Genomic DNA, 21,080 nt, shown 5'->3' on the forward strand with positions numbered 1-21,080 from the left:
GCCCGGCCCGCTGCGGCCTTACCGCGGCACGGCCCGGACCGGCGGCGGGGGGCGGCGGCAGCGCCTCACGGAGCCCCGCAGCCGCCGGCCGGGCCCCTCCCGCCTCTGTGGGCCGTGGCTGTGGGGCCCGGGCGCGCTCCCGGCCTGGGGCCTGCGGGGCCGGGCCTGTTGGGCGTGGGGCCCCGCTGAGGGGTCACATCCCGCCGGGGCGCGGGAGGAGGGCGGCAGGGCCCCGAGCCGTGCCTGGGCCGGGCGGACCCCCCCAGCCCCCCGCTGCGGTGTGATGAGATCCCGGCCCCGCGGGCAGCCGCGGCTGGGGAAGTCCCGGGGGCGGGCGGGGGTCTCGGAGCCGCGGGTCCTTGGTGCCGGCGGGGCGTGCGGCCGCAGCGCCTGCTGCCCCCCGGGGTGCGGGTTGTGCGTCTCTGCGAGGAAATTAGTAATTGAGGTGTAATTAAGGTGAATTGCGAGGGGGAAGCAGCTATTGCAGTAGTGGCACGCTTAGTTTTGTATATTAAAGGTTGGCGTTTTCCCACACTCTTTTGTTTTTTATGAGGGCCCTTCCCCTTTTGCTGTAAGAACTTAAGTTCCTTAGCGGAGCAGCGAACAGCTGTAAAGCTTGTTTGTCTCGGCCTCCCCCACAGAATGGCTCAGCAGCAAGCACTGAGGTTCCGTGGCCCGGCTCCCCCGCCGAATGCGGTCATGAGAGGCCCGCCACCCCTCATGAGACCTCCTCCACCCTTCGGGATGATGCGAGGTCCTCCGCCGCCACCTCGGCCCCCATTTGGACGCCCTCCATTCGACCCAAACATGCCTCCGATGCCGCCTCCAGGGGGGATTCCTCCACCGATGGGACCTCCACACCTACAGGTAATGAGCGGGTGGGCGGTCCTTTGGTTTGGTCACTTGGGATTTTGGGGTTTTTGTTTGTTTTCATGAGCAGTAATAAAAAGAGGAGAGCTGTTATGAAACTCATGCACACACGGGGTAATAGAAAAGCAATTTACATCTAGTTCCTTAAGGCAACTCTAAATTAATCACACAGTTAGAATGAACTCACCACCGGAACGTTTACTAAAACCTGGCTTCATGTTGGTGCCTTGTGGCCATGCGCGATGCAGGATTCAGTTGTGCTCAGGCTTCTGAGCTCGAGAAAGCAGACATGTGAGGTACACAGCAGGCCCGTAGGGTGACCTGGATCGTGCCGTAGCTGCTCACTGAGGTAGTGATGATCTATCAGAGACTGACGGAGAAGCTACCACGTTACATCGAACTGAATCCCACTGAAGTTCCTGCGTGAACCACGCCTGTAGTCACCATGGAAGCTTGTTGTTTTTGATCACCAAGGGACCGGTTAGATAGACAAGTAGGAACTCTGAGAAGCGCGTATGTGATGAGTGACCCCGTGTGTTCTGTTCCAGCACTCTTCTCAGAAGGTTGTGTCATTAGGAATGCAACAGAAGTTGTCAACAGACTGACCAAAAAAAAAAAAAAATGAAAAAATTCAGAGTAGGCTCAGTGTTTGACTGGATTGGCAGCCCACGGCCCTTGTGCTGCCATCAGTTTACCTTCAGCAGAGGGAGAACGCTCTTTATCTTGTGATCAGCGTGGTGGTGTTCGCTTTGTGCTTTGTGGTGTTTTTTGTTTATTTTAAAAAAAAAAAAAAAAAAACTTTGAGTGTTCCTAGCATCTACAGGACTGGTTTGAGCCTGCCATGAGCCTGTTGGGCTCAAGTAAGTTAGATTTCTGCTTGTCTTTCATGGTGGTGTGTGGTGAAGTTCTTTTGCTTGCTTTTCAGAGAGTTGGATGGTTTGAAAGGTACAACGTATTTGTGAATAAGAAAAGTTTTAACGGCAGTGTAATTACCACGTGGGACTGTCGGTGGTAAAATAATACTGTGCGGCTTATAAATAATGGTTCAAATCCCCTCTTCATAACTGAACAGTAAACGCTAGAGCGGTGGAATGTACTTTGATCAGTATGGATGTGGGCAAGGTGGAAAGAAAATAGCGTTGTGGGTTATTTCATGGTATTTTGGGTCCTGCTTCACCTGTGTTTCTGGCAGCAGAGCCATGGCAGCATTTATTCTCATTCCTCTTCGTGCAGGCGGGTTCACTGTGTAGCTCTGCAAACAGCCGTATGGCAAACAGCAGGGCAGGATGAAAGGAAGCAAAGAAGCTGCTAGAGCAGGAACAAGGCCTTAAGCTGCATTTCACCTGAAATAAAACAACAGCAAACTGCAGCCTCGTTTAGTGTGAGGATACCGTCGTGAGCACCAGATTTCAAGAAAAAATAGTCTGTGTTTTCCATAGTAGTTTTTTCTTTTCCCTTGGGCGTGTAGCCTATCAACATATAACTTGGGCTGCTCGAGGACGTGTGAAATAGCTGTTGGTTTCATTGAAACCTTCTCAGGTGAACAAAAGTCCTGTGGGACCGAGGGTGGGAACAGTAAGTTTGAGGGATGTAAGCAGCCCCGTTACCTTGTTGGATGTCTTCTTTTCTGTTCCTTTCATTTAGCACCGTGGCCTTGTTCTGTGGTACGATTTCGTGCTCAGCCTAAGTTTATGTAAGACTATTTCCACCTATGGCACCTTTCTCCTGGTGCTTCGCAATCCTGTTGTACCGCTTACTCCTGTGCCCATTCACTGCCTTGAGAGCTGCGGAAGCAAATGAAGGTATCAGAGCACGCAGCGGTACTGAGAGGGAAGTGCTGGGCCTTCCTGATGGTTGCGCAGTTTTGTGAATCAGTCAGAGTTAATTTGAAGCCCAAAGCCTTAGTTGCTGACAGCTCCTTACGTGTTTGATTTATTTTCCGGATGTGCTTCAGCTCTCAGCTGTTACATGGTCCATGGTCACTGTTTTACTGTGCCATGCAGCGAGCGTCCTCTGCAGCTCGGTACCACGCGTGGAATCCCCGCGCTCAGCGGGTCTGTGTTCTCGTGCCGTGACAGCGCTGTGTCCTGCCTTGCACATGGTGCTAAAGGGGGTGGTGTGAAAATGGAGGAGGTGTGCTGCATGTGGAGCTTAGGGGTTGTTCTGGATTCCCTGACTGTATGCCTGGGATCCCTTCCTTTGCTCTTGGGCTGCCCTGGGGTGGTCTAACTCCTGTTTTCCAGGAAGTGGCAACAGCAGGCAAGAAGGGAGCTGTTGTGGGTTCGTGGTGCAGCTCGTAGAGCAGCAAAGAGAAAGATCACCTAACGGCCAGGTGGAGGAGCTGTAGAGGAGAAGTAGTCAAGGAAGGAAGGAGTGAAAGGCTGTTGTTACCTAAATGGCTTTTTTTTTTGTTTGCTTTTAATTCTGTCCATGTGCTCTTGACTTCCTTTCTAATTAGTAGGATAGTATCCAGTAAGACTCAGAGTCGGTACATGAATTTAAAAAGCAGTTTAAAAAATCAGTCTTACAGCAGAAATGCTGATCTTAAGGAAACTTCCAAAAGAAACTAAGTACAGGCAGGAACCAAGGACACGGCACACACTGAAAACCACAAAGGGCAGGACTCAAATTGTCAGTGCATGGGTGCAGCTCAGTCAGTGCGTGTGGCGTGTCACAGAGCCACCCCACTTCTGTTACGTGGGATTTCCAATACACATTCCTGCTCAGCAGAGCCTCGTCTTGCTGCATGTGTGCATTTCGCTATCAAGCCTGTCAGTTACGAGTGTAGGGCTGGAAGCTTTTTGCAGTGGACTGTCTCAGTATTGCCTTTATTGAGAGGAAATTTTTGAATCATAAATTCGGTTAAAACTGGAGTGATTAACCAAGGAGAAATTTGCACAGGAAATGTCAGAACGGTCCAAATAAATGGGTGAAATAAAAGAACTCAATGTACCTTTAATTGGAAAACAGGCAGAAAACAGGTTCATGTGCAACAGTGTGGGGGCAATTCTGAATTTCTTCCGATGATGCATTAGTCAAGCTGTAATTTGATTTTCTTGTGTTTTTTTTTGGATTAGCACTAGTTAGTGTTTTCCTTAACGGATAATTGAGAAGTATAACGGATTGGATGAAATCTGCTGCTCTGCCATGCTAATAAATAGGATGCTTGCGTGTGATTTAATCTCTTAGTGTTTCTTCCCTGGGAGAGTCATTGTGTAACTGTTTGGGGTATTGCAGGAAATCTTTGAATCACAGCTAGGGACATCTGAGCAGCAGTTCCTCAGGGACAGTTCCCATTCTTTCTCTCTTGCATTAGGATACTTTCTTCTTTTTGTGAGAGGAGTTTTCTTTCACCCCAGTTGTTTTCCTGCCACTCTTCTCTGTTGCTTTACGTTCATGTTAACATCTCAGGTGTGAAGTGCTTCCTACAGCTGTTTAGCTGTAGGTGGTGGTTTGTTGGGGAGCGTGTGCTCTGAACCGGTAATGTTAGTTGTCAGAGCAGCTCTCCAGACTGGTGGAGTTAGCCTTACCATAGCTGTAATGTGAGTTGGTGCTTTAATAAGGGAAAGCCCTGCCCGAAAATTGTATTTCATTGTTGTTATATGTCTTCAGAGACCACCGTTCATGCCTCCTCCCATGGGCAGCATGCCACCACCTCCTGGTATGATGTTCCCTCCGGGAATGCCGCCTGTCACTGCCCCTGGAACACCAGCAATGCCCCCGGCGGAAGAGATCTGGGTAGAAAACAAAACTCCAGATGGCAAGGTAAGATGAATACCAGAAACAACAAAGCAATGTGTGTCTACTGCTGTCGTAAAGATGTTGTCAGATGGTCCTGCACATGGAGACTCCAGATCTTTCAAAAATGCTTGTGTGATAAAATCCTATACTTTCACTGATCCTCTTGTTGGTAGTACTTAACTGTGCCTAGAGTGGGAGCAGTTACACCAGTTTATGAGTCCTTCCCCTCCAGAAAAACAGTTGTTTGATGGCGATGTTTTTAAATTGCAGGTCTATTTCTATAATGCACGCACACGTGAGTCTGCATGGACTAAGCCAGATGGGGTCAAAGTTATTCAGCAGTCGGAGCTGACACCGATGCTGGCTGCGCAGGCTCAGGCCCAGGCCCAGGCCCAAGCAGTAGGTGCCTCCACGCCAACCACCAGCAGTCCCGCGTCTGCAGCGTCTCCGTCAACATCCTCGAGTACTCAGTCCTCCACAACCTCCACCACAACCACAGCCACGTCAGTTTCACAGACGATTTCCAGTGAGTAACTGGGGGTTTCTCAAGCTCTGCAACACTGGGGATGCTGCTTTGGGGAGTCGCTGCAGCAAAAAAATTAATATCCAGGAGGAAGCAATTGCTACATAAAGCAGAATATGTTCTTAAAGAACAGCATTTTATCCAGAAGACCCTTGCATGTGAACTTTTTTCTTCAGGAGACTAGTCCTGTATTCAAGCAGATAAGTTGCTAGTCAGTATGCAGCCCTTTTTCTTTAGGTCTTTGTATGTTTTTTCCTGCTGTTATCATCTCAAAGCTATTACCCATGCATTTCCTTTTGACTTTAGTTAAAGCCAAACTGATCTTAAAAGTATCTCACAAAAGTTAATTTGGGGTAGGAATTACAGTTGTACCAATTTTCTGTTTCCAAAATTGCGTTTGTTGCTTTAAGAGGAAATCTTCCAGTGCTGCTTCTGGACTGCATAGAATGGGTTGATCACAGAACTGAGCTGCTTCAGATGTCTTATTGCAGAAGTTTTCAGACTAAGCTTCATAAGTTCCCATTTTTTAGAGTTGCATAAAAATGGAGAAAAGAAAGTCCTTAGACCCATAATTATTCATTGATTACTTTGGAATAATAGTCTGAAAATGATTGCTGTTTACATGGGCTGAGTCTTTGCTTTGGATTTCCCAACTGAGGGAACCCCAAGAGAAGGGGGGCTGAATTTACGCAGCATGGACACAATGTGCATTGTACAGAGTATCCACATGCAAACAGTATAACTTATATAATAAGTTGATTGGCATCTGTGTGCTGACAAGTGCCTCTAGCGCAGAGCATCTACGCAGAGCTGTATTTTATGTATTAGAAATCTATTTGCAGGAGTGTGTCACAAGCAAATAATTGAGTAAAAAAAATAACTAAAAATCACCTAGAATGACAAAGCAAGGTGTGCTTATCAAAGAAGGGTTTGGTTAGAGTTACTGTCTGTGCCGGGCTGCTGAAAGCACAACATTTATGTTGGTCTGGCATGCTATTGTTTGATAGTCTGGGTGATTGTAGCTGTGCTGGCAGAAGTGTGTACAGTGGTAAGGCCAAAGAGTGTGAAGAAAACTAGCAGTTGCTGAAATGTTTGAACTCCAGCTGTAGTGGATAGTTTCCTCCCCTCCATTTCACCTTTTTTATGTAGTAGGTGAGCCAAGTCAAGCTTAATTTAGTTTCTCCAAAATGAAAGGGAGACAAGTTCAGGTAACCTGTAAATTGTGCTTCCAGTTAGCACTGGAGGGCAGATAGATCATTGGAGTAGCGAATGTATGGCTCAAAGCATTAAATGGCTTTAATTTGAGAGAGAACTTAATATCATGTTCGGTTGCTTTGAAATATGGTCTGGTGTCATCAACTGGAGACTAACCATTTTGATGGGTAACAAGAACCAGGTGGAAGCTGCTAGCCTCGGCTTCTGAGAACTACTGCTTTTGAAATAGCACTTTATTTATGCACGTTCTCTGAAACAAAATTTCCTGATCTGAAACGCTGAAAGTCTGCTCTACTTCTGCCTGTTCTACCTGCTAAACTTTGTCTTTGCTTTCAAGAACTGTTACTGTTGGTGTCTATACCTAGGTGACAGAATTTTATGTTTTAAAATAATTTTACAACTCTCAAGCTTGGCCTGCAAAAGACTGGGGCTTCTAGCTAAGCTTCGTTGTTGTCTGGTACTGATTTGATACAGGACTTAGAAGAAATGACATACTGACTGTTGACTCTGTTTCCCTAAATTTTAGGCAGTGCTAAGAACTTTCACCTGTCCTGACAGGCCAAAAATGTTTATCTAAATACCTTAATACTGGTGTCTTACTGGGAATGCTTCTGGTTGTCATTAAATAACAGAGACCTACAGTGTGCCTGTGTGTAATGCGTTCACGAGCTGGTGGGTTTTGGTGTGTTTTTTTTTTTTTTTTTTTTTTGGTTAACTCATTTTTCAACAGTTCCCCTTCTCCTCCACCAAACCTTTGGAGTACAAATTTGTAAGATCAATCACTTTAATCACTTGGATCTCTAGTTACTGTTTGCCGGTGCTTTGATGTGTAGCACTATTCCTGGTTAAATGCTGCTTTCAGCCGTGCTACAGGGATGGTGAATTGAGTTGTGATATTGTATTTTTCCACTGGGAGGCACTAAAGATCAAGAAAGTTCTTGCAGCTTCTGAACAAAAAAGTACTTTGCTTTTCTGTGCTTAATTACACGTTTTAAATTGTTACTTTTCCATTCTTGGATTTCAACTTCATAAGCACAGTTTTAGATTGCTGTCATGCACGTGCTGCGGTCGTTACGCTTGTTTAAAAATAAGACACCTTTGTTCATTCGGTGTTCTTAAGAATGAACACTTTTTTTTCCATTTGAAACTCTCTATAATGTTCCCTTTTATTCTTCTGAATGGGGATACAGAGTAGAATTTAATTTATTTACTAAGCAAGCTCTGTTTGTCCTTTGCTATACTTCTGGCACTACTATAGAGACTTGTTGGGAATAAAGAACGGTACAAAGTAAAACTTGAAATTGACTTTCTTTGTAAATATGTAGTGTTACAGAGAAGGCAAAGGCTTTTTTCTTTTCAAGAGTGTCTTCCTGTTGATTTTATCTAAGCGTATCTGCTTATGTGACATCTGTTGGGAAACAGAGAGCCAGTATGTTTGCAGCCAGTATATTGTAGTACCTAAGATACAAGGTGTTCTCTGTTTTTTTTTTTTTTTATCAGCACCTACCACACAAGACCAGACCCCGAGTTCGGGTGTTTCAGTTGCCACACCATCAGTCAGTGTTTCAACCTCTGCTCCTTCTGCTACACCTGTGCAGACTGTACCCCAGCCAGTCCCACAGACATTGCCTCCTGCAGTTCCTCATGCAGTACCTCAACCAACTGCAGCAATTCCTGCTTTTCCACCAGTAATGGTACCTCCATTTCGTGTCCCCCTTCCTGGCATGCCTATTCCACTTCCAGGTAAATTGGCGAACTGTAATTGTCTTGTCCGCTACATGTCCATGTTGTCAATTTGTTTGCACTCATGTGTCCACTGTGTACGGAACTTGCCTGAATCCTCTCCACTTAGAATACTTTTGAAAGAATTCAGGGTTAGCAGACAGACTTTTTAATTAACAATGAAAACGAAATTTTTGACTTCTAATTCTTTGATATCTATACCAGAAAATAGCTACATTTAAACATGTAACCTTTTATCTTTTATATGATTGGAAATACAAGAATTGCACTAAACGCTTCCTAATCTTATGGCATGTGTCCATCTCGTCATTCTATTAAAAAAATAGTGAGCTTTGGACAGAATCAGTAAGTGAGAAAATTGTAGCTCAGCTCTGTATTTTACCAATTGCAATATCGCTTTAACTTTTTTCAACTTGTTTGATACAGACCTTGAGTCTTGAGCTTAAATGCTTATTGGGACATAGAGTATAGCTGAAGAAAGTTAGCTGAAAATAATTTACGAGTAGGAAAAATTACCATTCAGATGCATTACCCTGGAATGATGTTGGGTGTTTGTAGCTCCTTTGTTCTGCAACTATTAAGTGTGATGCTGAATGTTTAAACAAATTGTTGAGGTTTAAGCAGAGGGCAGTTTAAGGCATTCAGGATGCCAGCGTGTTATCCGTAAGCTTCAGATGTAAAGACCATTGTGACAACAACATAGCTGGGAGCCCTCTGGTGCCTGGCTTAGTTATATTTTATCAAGTTTTAATAAAAACTTTTGGTTGGATACTGAAGGAAATATTTTAGGCTGGCAAAATTTTGGACTTGACCTGCTCTTTGTAATCACTGAACAGGTTTTAGTTGGTCCTTAAAACCACTCATTGCTTAAATAATCTAGTTTTCATGGATACAATTCCTTTTACTTTTGTTTCAGTGTGTAGCAGTATAATGAAATACGTGAGAGTTGATGATTTCCTGTTGCAAGGAAAGCTGTGAGACTGCAGTTGTGTTGGATACAAATTAGTTTCTGATGGAGAATTACAAAGAAGCAGCTCTGAGCTGTCTCCTCACCTTTTTTGCTCTGTACAGGCTGCGGGAGGTGACTTCTTTCCTGCTGTCCGTTCAATGCCATGTTGCAGTACATCTGATGGGTGGCTTTAGCCTCCCTTTTAATTAATTAGACGAAAAGAAATGCTTTAGAACACTCCTTATATCCTCTTTGATAAAAAGATAAAAGCACCAAAGTAGTTAAAAGGGGTATTAGTTTTAACCATCGGGTAGATATATGTGGAATAAAAAGCATTTATTTTGAGAGAGACTAGAAGAGAGGACCAACTTTTAGTTGTTTCATCTTCTAGAAGAGTATTACTTTTTCAAATAACTAGGCAAAGCTTTTTTCCATCTGTAGTATGCTTGAAAAGGCAATCACAGTTTAGTACTCCTTGTTTAAGGACAGACAAACATTCTGAACATCATGTTCAAGGCTGGCTGAAAAATGAATAAAGAATGTGGGGAGAATTCTGCTGTCTGTATTTGTGAGGTTTGGGAGAACAACAGAAATGGCTAAGCCTTAGAAGTGGCCAGCTGACTGCTCTTACCTGCAGTTTCTGACGTTGTCAGCAAAGAACCAGAACAGTGTGAAGGGTTCTTATGCATCTTTGAAAGATACAATCACCTGCTCACTGTGAACTGTCTGGTAAAAGGCGAATGGTTAAACTAGCAGAGGTGAGTGCCAGTGAAAATGGACACACTGGGCTGTGTGGTTGGTTGGTCTTTTATTGAGTACAGAATGCAGTACAGAAGGAAAGACAGAGGAAAAGCGTCAGTCACCTCCTTCTTAAAATATTATTTGAAAACGATTTTTTGATAACTTCAGTGGTAGCAAGTCTTACATGTGGCCTCTCCTGCTCTCGTGGTGAGATGAGCCTTTTGGGTTGAACCCATAACACGCGAGCAGGATACCCAGCAGAAAAGAGCATGTTTCTGCTGATGAGTCTAATTTGTTATTTTGCCTGATTACAGAATAAAACCATTTTACTCCTTTTAGCTAGCTCTAGCCTGAGTTGACTGTAATGGTTTACAACCACCATAAAACAAAACAAAACAAAAAAACCTTTAAAATATTTTACAGTAAAAAAATAAAGAGAAATCAAAATGACTTCAAGGCAGTAAAAGGCGAATTCAAAAAGGCTTACAGAGTTTTTAATGTATAGATGTTTGGGGCTTTCAGCAGTTCATACAAAATCAGCTGGATTGCTTTCAAGTTACAGGGACAGTTGATGAATGCCATTGTCATGTGATTGCAAAGTTAATCTCTGTATTATGCTGTAGTAAGACGGAGCAATGGAAGAGTTGATTAGTGGTATCTCGTAATCTCAGATCTTAAAAAGTAAGTCTGCTTTCTCTTAATTCATATGTTAAAAGTTAGCTGTATGTTTGAAAGTGAACTTGGCAGAGGAAACAGCTTGGGTATTTGCTAAGTCTTATCTGCGCTGTGGTACCTCTAATTTCAGCAGTCCCGCAGATGGCATTATTTATACTGACCCACTTTTAAGACATGCTGTAACTTCCTTAACAAAACGAATTTTTGAGTACATAACGTGACCCTCTCCCAAATTTAGACAAATGCTTCATTCAGTGCTGTTTGAGTCATTGTTTTTGTGTCTCAATTCATACTTTTTTTTATAAAACTTGTTTTGGATTCTTTCATTGAAATAATTAGTAAAGAACATTACAATTCTATCTTTTCACAAATATTTTTGAAATAAATTGGCAATATTTTTAGTACACTTTTGATACTACATCTCTAATGAAGAAAAATAGAACTTACATTTGTTATAAACACAGGGGTTTAATTTCACTTTGTGCTGGAGGATTTCCAACCTCATATGATGGAATTGAAATAGTTTAGGGAGAAGTTTCTGAAGTGTTTCAGTTTCCAAGTGTCAAAACTAGACCAATGTAGAGAAAACTTGTGCAGTTTCTTCCTGTACCCTAATGTGAAGGTTTTTGGAAATGTTTTTCCCTTACACTTGTCTAATTTCCTAACGAATTTTTCATCTAATTGAAGAGGATTAGATGCTTTCCCCTTTGTGGCCAGTGTCACAGCTGGAGAGCAGAACAGTGCATGATGGCTTTGGAGAACTAATGCTGTTTTTAGCTCATGACTTTCTAGGTAACAAAAAATGAAAATATTTGCTGCCACTGACCTAGTGCAGCTTTGTGTACCTCTGTACGCGGCTTCATGACTTTTATTACTACCCCCCTTCCCTTCCTCTTCCACCTCCAGCCTTTCCTTAATGGCCTCCATCACCTCACCTTTTCGTCTGGGCTGAACTTGGATTTCATCCCACCACTCCTTGCTAGTCCGACTAGTTTAAATCTGTCCTACTCTTGCTACTACTTCCTAAACTGCAGCAGCAGAATGAAAGAAGCAAAGACAGTCAGTTTCACTTTGCTGCTGCTCTGATGGATCTGTCTGACCAAATGCTGTCAGTGGAGAACATCTCCATTAGCATAATCTTCTCTGGTGCTACCTTGCCTAGAATGAACTTAAACCCCTGAGTCGTCATTCAAATATCATGGTGGGTTTTTTGTTTTGTTTTTTTTAATCAGCATCCCAGTAATTGCTAAACAGATGGCTTAATGTAGGCAGAAACTGTTGCTGCAGCTTAAAATCAGTTTTAAATTTGATCTGGCATAAAATTCTGGAGCAAAAATACTTTACATTTTCTTGTCAAAGAGGCTTTCTTTTTTGCCAGCTGAAAATGGCATTCCAAATTGTAGCAGGAAATCTGTAGCATCCAGACTCCCCGTGGTAGCTGACGTACAATGGCAGCTTTCCAACATGCTTGCTTATCCGTTTTACAGGTGTAGCAATGATGCAAATAGTCAGCTGCCCGTATGTAAAGACAGTCGCTACCACCAAGACCGGTAATTTTCAAAACCATCTTAGTTCGTTTTGTCTGTAAGTTGGCATGGTAGTGAATGTTGTTGTTTATTTTTTATTTATTTATTTGCTTCCCCCCAATTAATTGAATATATATACTTTATTTTCAAGACCAGTATAAATGCAAATATCGTATTTGGCCAGGAAACAACTTTCCCAGTTAACTGTTAGTGGTAGCTTCTTTTATACAAAAAATAAATACAGTACATTTTTCTGTAATCACTGAGTTCTGTAATAATTGTGAACCTCTTCATGCCCATACCTCTTAGTTATTAGTTTCTTGTGTGTGGATTTTTGTTTTTCTGACTTCCACATGTATAGTGACATGATTGTGCTTGCATGTTGGTGTGCGTGTACGTGTCTTAGTATAAATTTTCATTTTTCATATTACGAAAATTATTCATATTATTTAAGAAATGCCATTTACTGAAGCTAGTTTATGCCAATATGTACTTTTATCCCTTATTTAAAATGAAACTTTTTCATATAAATGGTAAAGGCTTGAAATTATGATCTTGTGGTGCTAGTCTTATCCAATTCACTTTTATAGAAGTTGTCATTCAAAATACTTACAGTATATCCATTTTGTCGGGATAAACAGAGAATTAGTAGAATAACGTAACATTTTGACTTTTTTTCACCTTTGCATATTTGCTTGGCATTTTGCTTTAGGATGTGAATAAAATGTTTTTTCCAATCTTCAGTACTAAACAAAACCATCACACAATCTGAAATTATTTAATTCTTATTTCTTTTTATCCAAGATTCTAAATTTATGTGAATTTTTAAGTCAGGGTTTAAGATGTACCAGAGTTCTGATCCATATTGTATTGTATGGGTGAAATTCAAACCAACATTTTAAAACTTTTTTTTACACAAAAGCGTTAGGAGTATGTTCAAATGACAGAATTATTCCACTGTTTAATTATAACTTGCTACAGAGAAATAAGAAAGATGCATTCCTTAGCATAATGCTTCATTTTGAAGTGTTAAAGGAAATGTCTAAAAACTAACAGGCTTTGTGCTGTGTAAAATTGGAGGTTAATTAAAATTTTATTTATCTAATTTTCTTGGTAACACAGGCATTACTGATCAGAAAACATAGGAAGGAAATTTAGTAGCTGTGTCTTGCTTTTGAATTTCATTTTCAAAATAATTTTTATGTACTTTTTAAAGTAAGTCAGTAAAGTGCTAGGTTTTTGTTCTTGGGTATTTCATTGTCATTCACTGTTCTGTTTCCTTTCCCTTTTTTCTTTTCTCTTTTGTTTGTTTCTTCTTTATATAGGTGTCTTGCCAGGAATGGCGCCTCCCATTGTACCTATGATCCATCCTCAGGTTGCTATTGCCGCTTCACCTGCTACGTTGGCTGGAGCAACAGCAGTCTCTGAGTGGACGGAGTATAAAACTGCAGATGGAAAGACTTACTATTACAACAATAGGACTTTGGAGTCAACGTGGGAAAAACCCCAAGAACTGAAAGAAAAAGGTACTTTAAACCAGCTTTATACCAGGCAAAATTGCTTAGACCATTAATGGTTGTGTTTGAAAACATGAACAAGAATTTTTCTAATCCAGTATCTGCCTTAAGCATATTTTGAAATCCTGGTTATAAGGATCCATTTAGAATCATAGAATCAGTCAGGTTGGAAAAGCCCTCTAAGATCATCTGGTCCAACCATGCCCCACCATCAATATCACCCACTAAACCATGTCCCTAAGTGTCAGGTCCAACCTTTCTGTAAACACCTACAGGAATAGTGACTACCGCCTCCCTGGGCAACCCATTTCGATGCCTAACTGAAGACATTTAAGCTGTCATGAGTCTGAAAGTGGTAGCTTCTTTGTTTCCCACTGAACTGAAAGAATATTCTGTTCTAGAGTTGCTTTGGTATCCTGTAACATGCAAATAAATGCATCCTTCCACTCCAGCAGGGTGTTAAGTACTGTACCTACTCATCTATTTGACGAAATCTCAAAGACAGAAAGGTGTAGGTGGGGGGATCGTTATTTTAAAGAGCGTAAACCAGGAAAGTATGAAGTTCATGAAAAGCTAAGTATATGATAAGTTTTGAAATCTGAAGAAACAGGAAATTACCTCCTGACCCTCAGTTCCCAAGTTGTATTCAGGTCATATTCTGTGACTTGTCTTTATTTTAATCCACATTATATAAATAGGTGTTGTTCCTTTGGAGGCAAATTCTTGTATCACAAATAAGGAAGAAGGGGCAAAAATCTTGTGGCTTTTATTCAATTTAGAGAGTCTATTTTGGGGAAAAAAATCCAGTCAGAGCAAATAGCTCTTGCTCTTATTCTCTAATAAATTTTTAGTAACAAGAAGTCTCTGTTTAGACATTCCAAACACTTACGCAGTGAGCTAGTTTAAGTAATTGATACCGATCTTTCTAATAACTCAGGTTTAAATAATAGCTCTGTAATTTAGTGATGTGAAGTAATCTAAGCAAATATCAGTTTTGCTGACTGAAGATTATACGTTGTTTTTTTAAATGGGTACAGTGCATTGTTTTTTTAAATGGGTACAGTGCAATTTTCAGGTGAGTCTCCATGAGTTTTCAGATGTCTTTTTCTCACAGCATTTCTAATCTGAAGGTGGACTTCAATGTTGCATGCAAATTAATTTCTAGAAAATATTTCCTGGAAGTTTTGGAATCCTTATGTAATCCTAGCTCTGTATATTTCATTTATTATTAACTCCTTATTGAGTTACTTGAGTAAATTTAATTCTTCCCTCTCTGGTTGCATCTTTTGATGCCTCATTTAAAAGCCTATGCCTTAATTTAGAACAAATCAAAAAAAACGCTTCTCATCATAGTATAGACTTTTTTGTAATTGGATGCTTACTTCCAAAAAGGTATGTTAGTCTCTCTGACCATAACTGCTAATAAATACTGTTTGTAAGAGACAATTTGAAGTCAAAGGAAGTTTCTGCAATTGTGATGGGAAAGAAATACTCTCAAGTGTGCACATACATCACAAAGTGGCTAACAATGAAGTTGAAGACCTCAAGGCTTCTCTTCTTGCTTTTCTTTATAAGTTTAATGTTTTTTCCAGTTAGCTTTTTTCCATAGTTTTTGCATGATGTACTTCCAAAAAAAAAAAAAAAAAGACTTTCTTTCCAAAGTCCCAGTATCTCATGTTGAAACTTAAGAGTTTTGAGACTTTGTGTGTTAAAAGTTGAATACTTACTTGAATATGGATGATATTTTTTATTACTGTTTGGCTATTTCTATTGGTACGTTTTAGCTAGCTTTTTAACAGCTAGCTAGAAGTTGTCCTGAAGTATTTCCTTGTCCAGTCCCAAGTAGATCATGCTACAGGAGATAAGATTATTTTTATAAGCACACATTGTAAAGCACAAGGAGGATGGAATGTGGTGAAAACACATGTTAAACATGTTAAAAATAAATTTTCGCAATGTACAACAGCAAAGGCAAAACTTACTAATAAAACCACATCTCTTGATTCTCTAATTGTTTATTAATAATACTAAGGAATTTTTCCATCTTTATGCAGAAAAAATGGAAGAGAAGATTAAAGAGCCGATTAAAGAACCCATGGAGGAGCCTTTACCAATGGAGACAGAGGAAGAAGAGCCAAAAGAAGAACCTATAAAAGAACTTATAAAGGAGGTAAAAGACCTTGCAACCAAATAGTCAGTATCGCCATTTTGAATCCTACATCCTACAGGTGTGGATGCATCTGTAGACCAGGCATATTGACAGGAGACATGGTTAGTAATTTGAGTTCTTGAATTCCTGGGGTGATTTTGAAAGCCTTCCTTTTTGGCCTCACTTTTTTTTTTTTTTTTTCCTAAGGGGGAAAAAAACTTTACAAGAATGATAGTATATAGTATATTTAAAAAAAATAATGTGAACATAAACAAAAAATAGGTAATTACATAGGTGTGATGATCTCTCATCTTAAGATGTTCCAGAAAATGAAACCTTTTCTGAATATTTGGAATCTTAAATAACCATTTTCCTACTTCTTTACTACTTAGTTTTTTAACAGTTTTGAAACAAAACTTTGTCTTTCCTTGTGCTATAACCAGTCAGTTTAGTTTTCTAGGAATGCATATCCTAGAAAATGTTTAGTGCTTACACTGCAACTTTTTTTTTGTAATGCTTTTTGTCATGCTGAAAAAGCATAGGTCTTGAAGATACCAAGATGCTTGAATGAAAATAAACATTTTAATATAGATTTCTATGGACTTCAATGTAGATTTCTAAGCAAAACCACAGAATTCAGTTGCTGGTTTTGTGACCCATTTGCCCTGTTTACTTTTGAGGTAGTTGCTAGTTTTGTTTTTGGTTTTAATCATAGAATCATAATGCTACAAAGGTCACTGTAGACTTTTGACTGTTTCATACTCCATGTCTCAGATTCAAGTAAATGAATTTTAAGAATAAATACAAATATCTTTGAGAATGTGGACCATTGTCCCTATGTTTAGGCCTTGAGTCAAGGGTTCATGCAGAACTAGGAAAGCATTTAAATGTTTCACTGAAGTCTAAATTAAGATTTTCTGGTTTGAGATTTTGGAATAGCAGTTACTGTCTGTGATGAAATTACAATACTGTTTGAAGTGTGGATTAAGTATATTTGTGAGCTGCTTATTAGCATTGTTTTTAAAATACTTTGCTTATTTAAAACGAGTTGCTTTAAAATAAATAATAAGCTAGCTATTATTGTTTGCATCCTGTAACTTTTTTTTTTATCTTGAGGAGCCAAAAGAGGAAGAAATGACTGAAGAAGAAAAAGCAGCTCAGAAAGCCAAGCCGGTTGCAACCACTCCTATTCCAGGAACCCCTTGGTAGGTAATGATTTTCTCTATAGCCTGCAACTGGAGTGACTGAAACATCAGAAACATCATTTCCTGTAGACACACAAGGAACGTTGCTGGAGAGGTAGAGCAAGTAATAATGTATGAAGAACCTTTTTATTGGTACTCTTCTAACTCAAATAGCATTGGTTTCCTTCAGGCAACACAATTTTTTCAGCCCTCCTTCCTGGTAACTTTGAATTTAATCAGACATGAAGAGAAGGTGTGTATTGACAAATAGTGTGCAAGTTGTCACTGATTAAAAAATTATACAAGCTAGAATCCACTTCTTCCTCCTCTACTTGTTTCCGTGCTGTTCCCAACATCATGTTGGTGAAGACGTCTATACTACAGTATTTATGTTGGTGCTGATTGACCAGACAGCCTGTTCCTGGCAGCTAATCATAACATATTCTTCAGACTCAGTTGTGCTGCTGTTGCTATGCCTCCAAACAGATCCATAGATATAAAAAGGAAAATTAGGATGCTTTAGACAAGAAAGGTGGGAATACTGTGAAAATGAAGGCATGCTGTACGCGGCAGTATTTCTAAGAAATGCAAACAAAAGAAAAGCTCAACCTAAAAGCTTTGGTAATTCAGCAGCTTGTGAACTTTCTTGTTTCCATGAGTGCTGTAAAACTAAGTTCAGGACTCAATTGAAGGTGTGAGCCATACATTATTTCATGGGATTTGTCAGTTCTGCCAAGTTGTAATAGTCTTCCTATAACACCCACTTAGTTTCTTCTTTCTATAGACAAATATATAGTGACTTATGAAAGAAAGAGCTTCCCAATAGTAAAATTTTTGTTTTGTTCTTTCTTGGTCTTTGAATATGGTAAAATAAAATAAGACTTTGCTTTCTGTTAAACTTCTAGGTGTGTGGTGTGGACTGGTGATGAGCGTGTTTTCTTCTATAACCCTACCACCCGGCTTTCGATGTGGGACAGACCGGATGACCTCATTGGAAGAGCTGATGTGGACAAAATTATTCAAGAACCTCCTCACAAAAAAGGAATGGAAGAAGGAAAAAAACTCAGTAAGAGCAATCTTATTGCTTGCTTTAGAACTCTAAAGATAATTTATCATTTATTCTGTATTCATTTCCAAAATTAGTAATGTTTAAGTAAGCGAGAGAAATGTAAGCAGGTATTGAAGAATGCATATAGCTTTGGAATTTCTTTAAGAAAGATGGTGGGAATGCAAGAACATCAACTGCAATACAGTTTGAAAACAGCTGCCAAGAACACAGAACACTCAAAAGACTGCTGAGTTGAGATTTCTTTCTGGTACAAGTTCTAGCAAATGATCCTAGGATGCCATGTGGGCTTGGTATTGGAGGAAAGCAAAGTGCAAGTAGATAATCAGGAGATCCAAACATTCTTCGTTAGGCTGCTTAGCCTGATTTTTTTTCATGGAAGTAAGAGGTCAGTATTTAGTCCTGCCACTAAGTTCTGATGGTATTTATCTGAAAACAGCAACTAAGACCGTCTTCCTTTGTCAGAATGCAGTACTGCACACATTGTCCTCTGTTTTTTGCTCAAGGACAGACTCGTAAAGATAAAAATCTAAACTATTATTGAAATCTCTTCTACAGTTAGAGAAGAGCATGAATCTACAGAAGATGCAAATGAAGATGAGCCTATTAAAATTAAAAAGCGCAAGTAAGTTTGTTTTTAAGTACTAAGTAGCCTGTGTAAATAAAATAACTGAAGCTTCATGTGAGCAATTCCTATACTGCTGTATGTAGTAAAGTGGTAACAGTAACTAAGAGGACTCATCGCCTTCCTGCTGTTTTACATTAGCAGCTCAAGTGCTTGATTTTCCTGAGATAGTAAGGAGGAAATAGCATCGCCTTTAGAAATCATTAGGAATGAAAGTAAATGGTGTTAGTTATTTGATGAGTCCAGGAAGTACTTTGAGCATGGTTTACCATAGAATTGTAGACTGGCTTGGCTTAGAAGAGATCTTGAAGATCACCTAATTCTGCCCCTGCCATGGGCAGTGATACCACCTGCTAAATCAGGTTTCCCGGGGCCCCATCCAGCCTGGCCTTGAATACCTCCATGGATGGATGGGGGGGCATCCACAGCTTCTTTGGGAACCTGTTTCACTACCATACCACCCTCAGAGTGAAACACTTCCTCCTAACATCTAATCTAAATCTCCCCTCTCCTGGTTTACAAACATTCCCCCTATCATTATCGTATCTACCTGTGTAAAAAGTCATTCTCCATCTTTTCTTTTTTAAGCCCTCACCTTTAAGTGTGAGGTCTCCCCCGAGTCTTCTCTTCTCCACGCTGAACATCTCCAGCTCTGTCTTCCTTTACAGGAGAGGTGCTCCAGCCCTCTCATCTTCGTGGCCCTCTAACAGGAGGTGCTCTAACAGGTCCACCTCCTTGTGCTGGGAGCCTCAGGCCTGGATGCACCACTCCAAGTGGGGCCTCGTGAGGGCAGAGCAGGGGGACGATCACCTCCCTCAGCCTGCTGCTCCTGCCTCTGTTGATGCACTCAGCCTTCTGGGCTGCAAGCATGCACTGATAGCTCATGTTGAACTTTTTGTCCAACAGAACCACTAAGTCCTTCTCTGCAGGGATGCTCTCAAGGAGTTCTCCCAGTCTATACTCATGTCTGGGATTGCCCTGATCAGGTGCAATAATTTATTATCTTCAACAGTTTGCTTAAGTTGCTTGTTTTTCTTGTTAATTTCTGCACACGAGGTTTTGTTGCCAAAAAGTCTAGCCATCTAGATTTTCATAGTGATTAGTCCTGTAAGATTTGTTTTTGCTCTGTTATAAAGGTTTAAGTGTTATATTTAGTTCTTCATGTCTGTCTGTTTTGCCTATTGGAAGTGATACACGTCACTTTAGTCCGAGTTACTTGTACACACTATTTTAAAAGTAGTGTTACCGTTTTCTTTGTTATTGTGTACTCTTAGGGATGATTGTAACATTGTTCACAGTTAATCAACAAGCCACGCATTTATTTTCAGAAATGCTTTGGATGAATGTATCACTTGTGGTACAGCATTTCTTCTGTAATGAGTGTAAGGTATTCTCAGTTTGAACTAACTCCTGTAGCCTTTCACAGGGCCTCATGGTCTTGAACGGGAGAAGAGGAAAGTTAGTACAGCTAACAAAATTTGTTGCACGTCTGGTGAGACCAATGAACAAAACCGGAATGTATTAACTTCTTGGCCCTGCTTGTTGACACTGAAGTTGTTGAGAACACTTTGATTACTTGAACTCTTCCAGTATGAAAGGCATTCCTATCCAAGTCTCAAAGAATGATTTCCATGTTTTATAAGCCAGTAATTCTGAATTAATCTGTTATGTCTGTTCTGTCTTGATGCAGTTCAATCTAACGTACAGGGCTGACATACTACTTATCAAGTTGTATTGTGTATTTAACTTTTTTCCAGGAAAGATGATAACAAAGATATTGATTCAGAGAAGGAGGCTGCTATGGAAGCTGAAATTAAAGCCGCTCGAGAGAGAGCCATTGTCCCTCTGGAGGCTCGGATGAAACAATTCAAGGACATGCTTCTAGAAAGAGGGGTTAGAGAAATAAGTGTGTGTGAGAGAGAGTGTGTGTGTGAAGGTGTGTGAGAAAGGGAGGTTCAGGCAGAAGTCTTAATTCTTAGTTAATTCAGAACCTGCAGTGCCTTATGCGAGGAAAGCAATTCCATTGCTCTTCTGATTCATGGATATGTTTCGCTCAAGAGCCTATATTTCAAAGACTGTTAAAACTAGCAGAATTTCTAAATAAGTGAAATTAAATAGTATCAAGACTTTTTTTTTTTTTTTTTTTTACTTTTTTCCCCAAGTTAAGTAAGTACACAGTTGAAAGCTGCCAGTGAAAATAAGTAAGAACTGGACACATAATTAAGGTTTTTGGAAATGTTCCTACACAGTAAAAACAGTAAGTTCCGCTATAGTCTGTACATTCTTATCCTTAAATGGGAGACTTCTTGCTTTTAGTTACCTAAACTTGAAATTTGCTTTATACAATCAGTTCTTAATAGCCTAAATTATCTATCAGAGTATGAATTCACATAGTAACTTTATTCAAAAAAATGAAGTGTTTCCAGCTACCTGAGCGTTAGTTTCCTTAACTAGTTCTTATGGGATAATTTTAATAAAAATTAATTAAAATGAGCTCGAGCCTTAAGTTTGTTGGAGCAAAACTGTTGTTTGCACTCATAATATTTAGAAAAGGTA

The 21,080-nt window shown here is 40.2% G+C and overlaps 1 protein-coding gene across 4 annotated transcripts in view; it reads left to right on the forward strand.

Moving 5' to 3' along the window:
• Window positions 1-627: 627 nt before the first annotated feature.
• TCERG1 (transcription elongation regulator 1) overlaps window positions 628-21,080 on the forward strand; it is a 33,422-nt gene continuing 12,969 nt past the window's right edge. The window contains exons 1-11 of one of the 4 annotated variants that reach the window (XM_035339018.1): window positions 628-867; window positions 4,483-4,635; window positions 4,882-5,137; window positions 7,850-8,092; window positions 11,945-12,007; window positions 13,309-13,509; window positions 15,555-15,670; window positions 16,766-16,854; window positions 17,739-17,899; window positions 18,458-18,524; window positions 20,282-20,417. In XM_035339018.1, coding sequence (XP_035194909.1) covers window positions 643-867; window positions 4,483-4,635; window positions 4,882-5,137; window positions 7,850-8,092; window positions 11,945-12,007; window positions 13,309-13,509; window positions 15,555-15,670; window positions 16,766-16,854; window positions 17,739-17,899; window positions 18,458-18,524; window positions 20,282-20,417 — 1,710 coding nt within the window. In that variant the 5' untranslated portion in view covers window positions 628-642. The remainder of the gene's footprint in view (window positions 868-4,482; window positions 4,636-4,881; window positions 5,138-7,849; window positions 8,093-11,944; window positions 12,008-13,308; window positions 13,510-15,554; window positions 15,671-16,765; window positions 16,855-17,738; window positions 17,900-18,457; window positions 18,525-20,281; window positions 20,418-21,080) is intronic. The other 3 variants (XM_035339019.1, XM_035339020.1, XM_035339021.1) reach the window with 3 other exon arrangements.

The sequence above is a fragment of the Oxyura jamaicensis genome, chromosome 13 (genome assembly GCF_011077185.1).
Source record: "Oxyura jamaicensis isolate SHBP4307 breed ruddy duck chromosome 13, BPBGC_Ojam_1.0, whole genome shotgun sequence".
NCBI lineage: Eukaryota > Metazoa > Chordata > Aves > Anseriformes > Anatidae > Oxyura > Oxyura jamaicensis.